This window comes from Oncorhynchus mykiss, chromosome 2, assembly GCF_013265735.2.
Source record: "Oncorhynchus mykiss isolate Arlee chromosome 2, USDA_OmykA_1.1, whole genome shotgun sequence".
Classification (NCBI taxonomy): domain Eukaryota; kingdom Metazoa; phylum Chordata; class Actinopteri; order Salmoniformes; family Salmonidae; genus Oncorhynchus; species Oncorhynchus mykiss.
The window spans coordinates 15,120,801-15,130,042 of record NC_048566.1 but is presented as its reverse complement, the minus strand read 5'-3'; the positions used below and the strand labels follow the sequence as shown (position 1 = coordinate 15,130,042).

The 9,242-nt window shown below is 45.3% G+C and overlaps 1 protein-coding gene across 1 annotated transcript; it reads left to right on the top strand.

The window, feature by feature from the left end:
• The first annotated feature begins 205 nt into the window (after window positions 1-205).
• LOC110507996 (SPRY domain-containing SOCS box protein 2) lies at window positions 206-2,142 on the top strand. The gene is made up of 2 exons (XM_021588434.2): window positions 206-1,038; window positions 1,290-2,142. The coding sequence occupies exons 1-2, from the start codon at window positions 333-335 to the stop codon at window positions 1,418-1,420; spliced, it is 837 nt and encodes a 278-aa protein (XP_021444109.1). The 5' UTR covers window positions 206-332; the 3' UTR covers window positions 1,421-2,142.
• Window positions 2,143-9,242: the final 7,100 nt, after the last annotated feature.

The following is a 9,242-nucleotide window of genomic DNA, read 5'->3' as shown; positions in this document are numbered from 1 at the left end:
AACCCTCCCCTAACCCAGATGACAGTGGGCCAATTGTGTGCCGCCTCATGGGTCTCCCGATCACGGCCGGCTGTGACACAGCCTGGGATCAAACCTGGGTCTGTAGGAACACTTCAAGCATTGCAATGCATTGCCTTAGACCTCTGCGCCACTCGGGAGGCCCAAGGATGGGATCTTTAACTTGTGATGAATGACATCACTATGCAATGTGGATTGCTCGATTGAGAATAACAGTCTAACATGATTTCTGTTTTCTCCACAGCCTTGAAAAACCCTAGCTCAGCCAGTGTCTGAGTAGTGAATATTGTGTGTGTGTGTGTGTGTAGGCTATAATGGGTCTGTCACTGTCTGGATGGCTGGGTGGCATCCCAGCCAAGATGAAGAAGGATGCTCCCTCCTCTTCCTCCTTCCTCCCACTGTCCATCCCTACCTCCTCCCGCCTTTCACTCCTCCTAAACTCCTCTCCCGTTGACCCTGGAGACCCCCGGTGCCGCTGGAGCCCCACACACTGTTCACCTCACTTCCTGCTGTCCCAGTGCGGGGAGGAAGTGACACGCGCACCCACCCAGCAGATCAGCGACGGGGCTCGGGGGGAGAAGGGGGAAAGGGGAGGAATGCACGTCTGGGAGGTGCTCTGGTGCCCCACCCACAGAGGAAGTCATGCTGTGATTGGTGTATCCACAGAGCACTGCCCGCTACAAACCTCTGGTTACACTGCACTGATGGGCGGAGACTCACAGTCCTGGGGATGGGAACTCACAAACAATCAGCTGTGGCATGCAGGGCAAGCCCTGGGGAGATACCCCGGGGAGAGAGGGGTGCAGGCGGAAGAGCAATCTGTGTCCCCCCCTCACCCTGTCCCGGAGCGCGTGCTGCTGGTTCTGGACGCGGACACAGGAACTCTGGGATATGTAGTAGATGACTGCTTCCTGGGCATGGCCTTTAAGGACCTCCCCCAAGGGGTGGAGCTTTTCCCAGCCATTAGCAGCGTAAGGGGTGGAGCCTTCATACGACTACGCTACCTCAACGGAGCTACCCGTGAGTATAACTTCATTATTATAATACAATTTAACTTTATTATCCCTTGGCATGTTGCTTGGCTTTTAGCATCAACACAGACAGGCAACATTTAGCACAGTTTTACAGCTCTCAAACTGAACACAAATAACACAACTAAAACAGTTCAGAACTATTCATGATGCCCTTAAACCCAAACGTGCCCACACCAAGTACTTATGTTTGCAGGTATGTTTATTACATTTCTCTTTCCTTCCCTTTATTTCTCTCAGGTGAGCCTCCTGCACTGATGGCTCTCTGTGGTCTGTCCATCCATGTGTCCATGGGGAAAGAGAGAGAGACTCAGACAGACAGACTGCCTCTGCCTCCTCCTCTTCAACGCTACATCCTGCCCAGCATGTGACACACACACCCACACACAAACTATAGAGTAAATAGGAACGTTCTCACTGACCCAAGGTCCATATACGGCTAAATTACAGCTTTTAATTGAATTAAGCAAGTCATCCATAAAATAAATTAGCCTCTGTATTGTAGGGGCCAATGAGTGGTTTGTGTAACAGCAACCATCATTGGCCAGTGCTGCACACATTGTGATGTTATCTCCTCTCTGGCCTGGGACATCCACGGTTACTCTCTGTCCAATCACATTTCTTGCCCTGCATCGGGTTTTTGCCATGTCGAATCCAGCTTCATCCACAAAGATGAATGTATGTGCAGGTTGCCTGGCTTCCATCTCCATAACTCTCTAAAATACAGTAAATCCACAGTTTTACAGTACTTTACATTATGCATAGCTGTGTATATACCCTGTTTAGTTATTGAACAGACATCTTAGCTGGACATTGATACCAGAGTTCTGTCACACATTCACCATTTCTCTCAAAGGGTACAGTGTACAACTGCTTCATCGTTATTTTATGTTTCTCTAGGACACTTGGGTAGGCTTTCAGCTGAAATTGCAATCAGCTGTGTTTGGAATGATTACATATGCTGCTGAGATGTTCTATATGTTTCTATCTGGTTACTGGAGAAATGCACAACATTTACCATCATCCTGTTTTGAATGTGTTTTGAACAGTTTTGGAAACAGTGTGTTAGTGGGAATAAAAAGAATGTGAACTATACCTGGATTTTTGCATAAATTGGTCATAAAATGTTATCTGATCTTAATCTAGGTCACAACAATAGACAAACATGGTCTGCTTAAACCTATAACACACAAACAATTATATGTTTTCGTGTATTTATTGAACACACCATGTAAACATTCACAGTGTAGGGTGGGGAAAGTACGTGAACCCTTGGATTTAATAACTGTTTGACCCTCCTTTGGCAGAAATAACCGCAACCAAACGTTTTCTGTGGTTGCAGATCAGACCTGCACAACGGTCAGGAGGAATTTTGGAGCATTCCTCTTTACAAAACTGTTTCAGTTCAGCAATTTTCTTAAGATGTCTGGTGTAAACTGCTCTCTTGTGGTCATGCCAATCATATCCAAGATGACGTAGCAGTTCAGCCGTCTTTGTTTTGTCGTGTCCCTTGTATATATATTTTTTTTCCTTTGTATATATTTTGTGTATATTTTTAACCTCAATTTCAACATACTCTCCTGTAACCCGCCTCACCCAATGTGGTATGGATCTGCTATTTTCTATACTTTAGAACCGGAACCCCCAACAGAAGCTAACCAGCTAACTAGCTACTAGCTAGTAGTCAGTTAGCCACTGCTAGCGTTCATCAACTAACCATAGCCCGGTCAACTCCTGCCAGTCTACATAGCGCGATTCAACCCAGAGCATACCAGACTGCTTTTTCTCCACATCTCCGGATTCCTACCGCAAGCTCTGAACCTTTTCACCTGGATCATCGCAGCTAGCTAGCTGCTATCCGAGTGGCTACTCCTGGCTAACATCTCTGTCCCGAAACAGGCTCAAGTTAGCCTGGAACTAGCTTTATGCAAGGCCCATCTCCCGGCTATCTGAAGAGGTCCATCAGCCACTCCTTGGGCTACAATGCCTATTTTGCCAATTGGCCTGGACCCCTTTTACTGCCGACACAGAGCCCCGCCGATCCATTACAACTGGTCTACCGACATAATCCGCCCGAGGGGGTTTCAACAGGCTCCTCCGTCGCAACGTCCCCTGAAGGCCCATCTGCTAGCCGCGTCCGGCTAGCTCTCTAGAGCATATCAGACTGTTAGCTAAAGAGGTCCATCAGCATTTCTTGGGCTACAATACCTATTTTGCCAATTGGCCTGGACCCTTTTACTGCCTACACAGAGCCCTGCCGATCCATCACGACTGGTCTGCCGACGTAACCGTCCGAGGGGGGTGCAACAGACTCTTCCGTCGCGATGTCCCCCTAAGGCCCTTTTGCTAGCCTGCTAGCCCTGGACCGCTAGCTGTCTGAATTGCCGTGTCTCCAGCTCGCCTAGCTACTCACTGGTCCCGATGATCACTCAGCTACGCATGCCTCTCCCTAATGTCAATATGCCTTATCCATTGCTGTTTTGGTTAGTGATTATTGTCTTATTTCACTGTAGAGCCTTCAGCCCTGCTCAATATGCCTTAGCTAGCCCTTTTGTTCCATCTCCCACACATGCAGTGACCTCACCTGGTTTAAATGGTGTCTCTAGAGACAAAACCTCTCTCATTGTCAGTCAATGCCTAGGTTTACCTCCACTGTATTCACATCCTACCATACCCTTGTCTGTACATTATGCCTTGAATCTATTATTCCGCATCCAGAAACCTGCTCCTTTAACTCTCTGTTCCGAATTCATTAGACGTCCAGTTCTTATAGCCTTTAGCTGTACCCTTATCCTACTCCTCCTCTGTTCCTCTGGTGATGTAGAGGTTAATCCAGGCCCTGCACTGCATAGCTCCACTCCCATTCCCCAGGCGCTCTCATTTGTTGACTTCTGGTTTCATACATGTTAACATTAGAAGCCTCCTCCCTAAGTTTGTTTAATTCACTGCTTTAGCACACTCTGCCAACCGGGATGTCCTAGCCATGTCTTTATCCTGGCTTAGCAAGGCCACCAAAAATCCAGAAATGTCCATCCCTAACTATAATATTTTCCGACAAGATAGAACTGCCAAAGGGGGCAGAGTTAGCCTGCAGAGTTCTGGTATACTATCCAGGTCTGTGCCAAAACAATTCAAACTTCTACTTCTAAAAATTCACCTTTCCAAAAACAAGTCTCTCACCTGTCTCCCCAAATGTATTTTACCCTTATTGGAATGTATTGGCCACCTTCCACCAAAAGTGTGTTTTTGATCAGTTTAATAACATGCTTAGGGAATGTGATTTTGGGAAAGAGGTCATCTTGATGGGAGATTTTAATATTAATTATGAAGACAAGTCTTGTAGGAAAACCCTCAAACGGATCACTAATATCTTTGACCTTACACAGCTAGTTAAAGGGCCAACCAGGGTGACTTGTTGCTCTAAAACACAGATTGATTTGGTGTCCAGTAATAAACCAGAGAGAGTGACTAAATCATTCAATATGGTTACTGGGCTATCTGATCATAATCTGACACTTATAGCCAGAAAGCTGTCTAAGAGCAGGTTTAACCTCTCTACTGTTAGAAAGCCGGATCAACCAAGAATACCTAAGAGTGAATTAAACTATTTTGAAAATGCAATTAAGGGAATAAACTGGAATGATCTCTTGTCCTATACAGACGTGGAAGCTGATAGTCAGGTTTTTCTATCCACAATCCAGACTACAATAAATGGTTTCCTAAAGAAAATCAAATCCAAACCTGGCCAAAAGAGCACTCTTCCTTGGCTAAATGGAGAAATCTGGAAATTGATGAAAGAACAAGATTATGCTCTTAAAAACAGCCCTAAGATCCAAATTATAGCATGACAGACGTAGGTTTACCATGTTGAGAAATAAGGTGATGAAAGAAATCAGACAGGCCAAGGCAAAACCTTTTATTAACATAACTGGTGAAGCAAAGGGAAATTATAAATTGATCTGGGAGAATTGAAAAAAGTTAACAGGGAAAGACCATAGTAACACTGCAAAAAGACTAGAAATCATGGTGAATAACAATCTAACACAAGATGCAGTCAAAATAGCAATAGCCTTCAATTCCTACTTTATTGACTCTGTCCGGGTACTGACACAGAACCCCTCAATTGGTTTCTTGGGCTCAGTGCTAGTAAATGACACTCAACCTGTCTTCATCATAAGGGAGGTTTCTGAGTCCAAGGTGAACAAGGTGATTAGCTCACTAAAGAACTCTAAAGCCAAATATGTGTTTTGGCTGGACTCTACCTTTCTCAAAAACTACAAAGAGTCACTCATTGGCCCCATTACTAAGGTCACCAACACATCTATTGGTCAGGGGGTGTTTCCAATGGTATAGAAGTCGGCCATAATAACGGCCATCTTTAAATCGGGCGACCCTGCTGACGTGAGTAACTACAGGCCCATTAGTATACTACCTGTGGTGTCAAATGTTGCTGAAAAGTGTGTAGCAGAACAACTGATTGCCCACCTCTACAAAAGCCCCTTCACATTACACTCCATGCAGTTTGGCTTCAGAGCGAAACACTCCACAGAAACGGCCAACTGCTTTCTTCTGGAAAATGTGAAGTCCAAGATGGACAAAGGGGGCATTGTTGGGGCTGTGTTTCTGGACCTAAGGAAGGCTTTTGATACTGTTAACCATGAGATTGGATGAAATCATACCTTGAAGGCAGAACTCAGTGTGTCAGAGTGAGCAATGAGCTGTCGCCCACTCTTAGCTATGATGTGGGCGTGCCCCAAGGGTCAATACTGGGGCCCCTCCTGTTCAGCCTGTACAGTAATGATCTGCCTTCTGTCTGTACTGGGTCTGAAGTTCAAATGTATGTAGATGATACAGTGATATATGTGCATGCAAAGAGCAAACAACAAGCTGCACAAGAACTCACTACTGTAATGATCCAGGTTACAAAGTGGCTCAGTGACTCGTGTTTGCATCTCAATGTGAAAAAAACTGTTTGCATGTTCTTCACAAAGAGGGCAACAGATGCTACAGAGCCAGATGTCTATGTGTCAGGGGAGAAGCTCCAGGTGGTATCTGATTTTAAGTACCTTGGCATCATACTTGATTCCAACCTCTCTTTTAAAAAGCATGTGAAAAAGGTATTTCAGATAACCAAATTCAACCTAGCTAATTTCCGATTTATACGAAATTGTTTGACTACAGAGGTAGCAAAACTGTACTTCAAATCTATTATACTCCCCCACTTAACATACTGCTTGACTAGTTGGGCCCAAGCTTGCTATACAACATTAAAACCTATTCAGTCTGTCTACAAACAGGCTCTCAAAGTGCTTGATAGGACGCCCAATAGCCATCATCACTGTTACATCCTCAGAAAGCATGAGCTCCTGAGTTGGGAAAATCTTGTGCAATACACCAACGCGGATCTTGAATACAAGACATTAAATGGCCTGGCTCCCCCTCCACTCAGTATTTTTGTTAAACAGAAAACCCAAACATATTGCAGCAGATCCACAAGGTCTGCCATGAGAGGTGACTCTATAGTTCCCTTAAGGAAAAGCACCTTTAGTAAATCCGCTTTCTCTGTGAGAGCTTCTCATGTCTGGAATACACTGCCATCAGACACACATAACTGCACCACATATCACACTTTCACAAAATGCATGAAGACATGGCTAAAGGTCAATCAGATTTGTGAACATGGTCCCTAGCTGTGTATTGCCGCTTTCCATGTGGTCTGTTGTCTGTAGCTTGTGAGGTGTGGAAACAGTTTGTTGCTTTTATGAATTTTGTCTTGCTGCTTTTTGTTCTATGTTGCTCTGTCTGTATGCTACGTCTTGCTTGTCCTATGTTGCTCTGTCTGTATGTTATGTCTTGCTTGTCCTATGTTGCTCTGCGTGTGCTCACTGCTCAATGATTGTCTATATTGTAATTGTTTTTAATAACCTGCCCTGGGACTGCGGTTGAAAATTAGCCGGCTGGCTAAAACCAGCACTTTTACTGAAACGTTGATTAATGTGCACTGTCCCTGTAAAAACAAACTCAAACCATTGCCGCTTGTTATAGACCACCTTCAGCCCCCAGCTGTTCCCTGGACGAACACCATATGTGAATTGATTGCCCCCCATCTATCTTCAGAGCTCATAATGTTAGGTGACCTAAACTGGGACATGCTTAACACCCTGGCCATCCTACAATCTAAGCTAGATGCCCTCAATCTCACACAAATTATCAATGAACCTACCAGGTACAACCCCAAATCCGTAAACACGGGCACCCTCATAGATATCATCCTGACCAACCTGCCCTCTAAATACACCTCTGCTGTCTTCAACCGATCACTGCCTCATTGCCTGTGACCGTAATGGGTCTGCAGTAAAACAACCACCCCTCATCACTGTCAAATCTTCCCTAAAACACTTCAGCGAGCAGGCCTTTCTAATCGACCTGGCCCGGGTATCCTGGAAGGATATTGACCTCATTCCGTCAGTAGAGGATGCCTGGTTATTCTTTAAAAGTGTTTTCCTCACCCTCTTAAATAAGCATGCCCCATTAAAAAATGTAGAACCAGGAACAGACATAGTCCTTGGTTCACTGACTGCCTGACCTGACTGCCCTTGACCAGCACAAAAACATCCTGTGGCGTACTGCATTAGCATCTAATAGCCCTGCAACTTTTCAGAGAAGTTAGGAACCAATATACACAGGCAGTTAGGAATGCAAAAGCCATTTTTCAAACAGAAATTTGCATCCTGTAGCACAAACTCCAAAAAGTTCTGGGACACTGTGAAGTCCATGGAGAATAAGAGCACCTCCTCCCAGCTGCCCACTGCACTGAGGCTAGGAAACACTGTCACCACCGATAAATCCACGATCATTGACAATTTCAATAAGCATTTTTCTATGGCTGGCCATGCTTTCCACCTGGCTACTCCTACCCCGGTCAACTGCCCTGCACCCCCCACAGCAACTTGCCCAAGCCTCCCCATTTCTCCTTTACCCAAATCCAGATAGCTGATGTTCTGAAAGAATTGCAAAATCTGGACCACTACAAATCAGCTGGGCTAGACAATCTGGACCCTCGCTTTCTAAAATGATCCGCCGCAATTGTTGCAACCCCTATTCCTAGAAGGTTCAACCTCTCTTATCGTCTGAGATCCCCAAAGATTGGAAAGCTGCCGCGGTCATCCCCCTCTTCAAAGGGGGAGACACTCTAGACCCAAACTGTTACAGACCTATATCTATCCTACCCCGCCTTTCTAAGATCTTCGAAAGCCAAGTTAACAAACAGATCACCAACCATTTTGAATCCCACCCTACCTTCTCCGCTATGCAATCTGGTTTCAGAGCTGGTCATGGTTGCACCTCAGCCACGCTCAAGGTCCTAAACAATATCATAACCGCCATCGATAAAAGACAATACTGTGCAGCCATATTCATTGATCTGGCCAAGGCTTTCGACTCTGTCAATCACAATATTCTTATCGGCAGACTCAACAGCCTTAGTTTCTCAAATGACTGCCTCGCCTGGTTCACCAACTACTTCTCAGACAGAGTTCAGTGGGTCATGTTGTCCTGACCTCTGGCATTCTCTATGGGGGTGCCACAGGGTTCAATTCTTGGGCCAACTCTTTTCTCTGTATACATCAATGATGTCGCTCTTGCTGCTGGTGATTCTCTGATCCACCTCTACGCAGACGACACCATTCTGTATACTTCTGGCCCTTCTTTGGACACTGTGTTAACTAACTTCCAGACGAGCTTCAATGCCATACAACTCTCCTTCCATGGCCTCCAACTGCTTTTAAATGCAAGTAAAACTAAATGCATGCTCTTCAACCGATCGTTGCCCGCACCTGCCCGCCCGTCTAGCATCACTACTCTGGACGGTTCTGACTTAAAATATGTGGACAACTACAAATACCTAGGTGTCTGGTTAGACTGTAACCTCTCCTTCCAGACTCACATTAAGCATCTCCAATAAAAAATTAAATATTGAATCGGCTTCCTATTTCGCAACAAAGCATCCTTCACTCATGCTGCCAAACATACCCTTGTAAAACTTACTATCCTACCGATCCTTGATTTCGGCAATGTCATTTACAAAAGAGCCTCCAACACTCTACTCAGCAAAAATAAAGATATACCTGCTGGAGCGTGTGCTACGGGTGGGTGCTGCTATGGTGACCAGTGAGCTGAGATAAGGCGATGCTT

Coding starts and splice junctions, on each gene's coding strand:
- LOC110507996 (XM_021588434.2), top strand. CDS start 333: ATGGGTCTGTCACTGTCTGGATGGCTGGGTGGCATCCCAGCCAAGATG. Junction 1,039..1,289: donor CTACCTCAACGGAGCTACCC/GTGAGTATAACT, acceptor TATTTCTCTCAG/GTGAGCCTCCTGCACTGATG.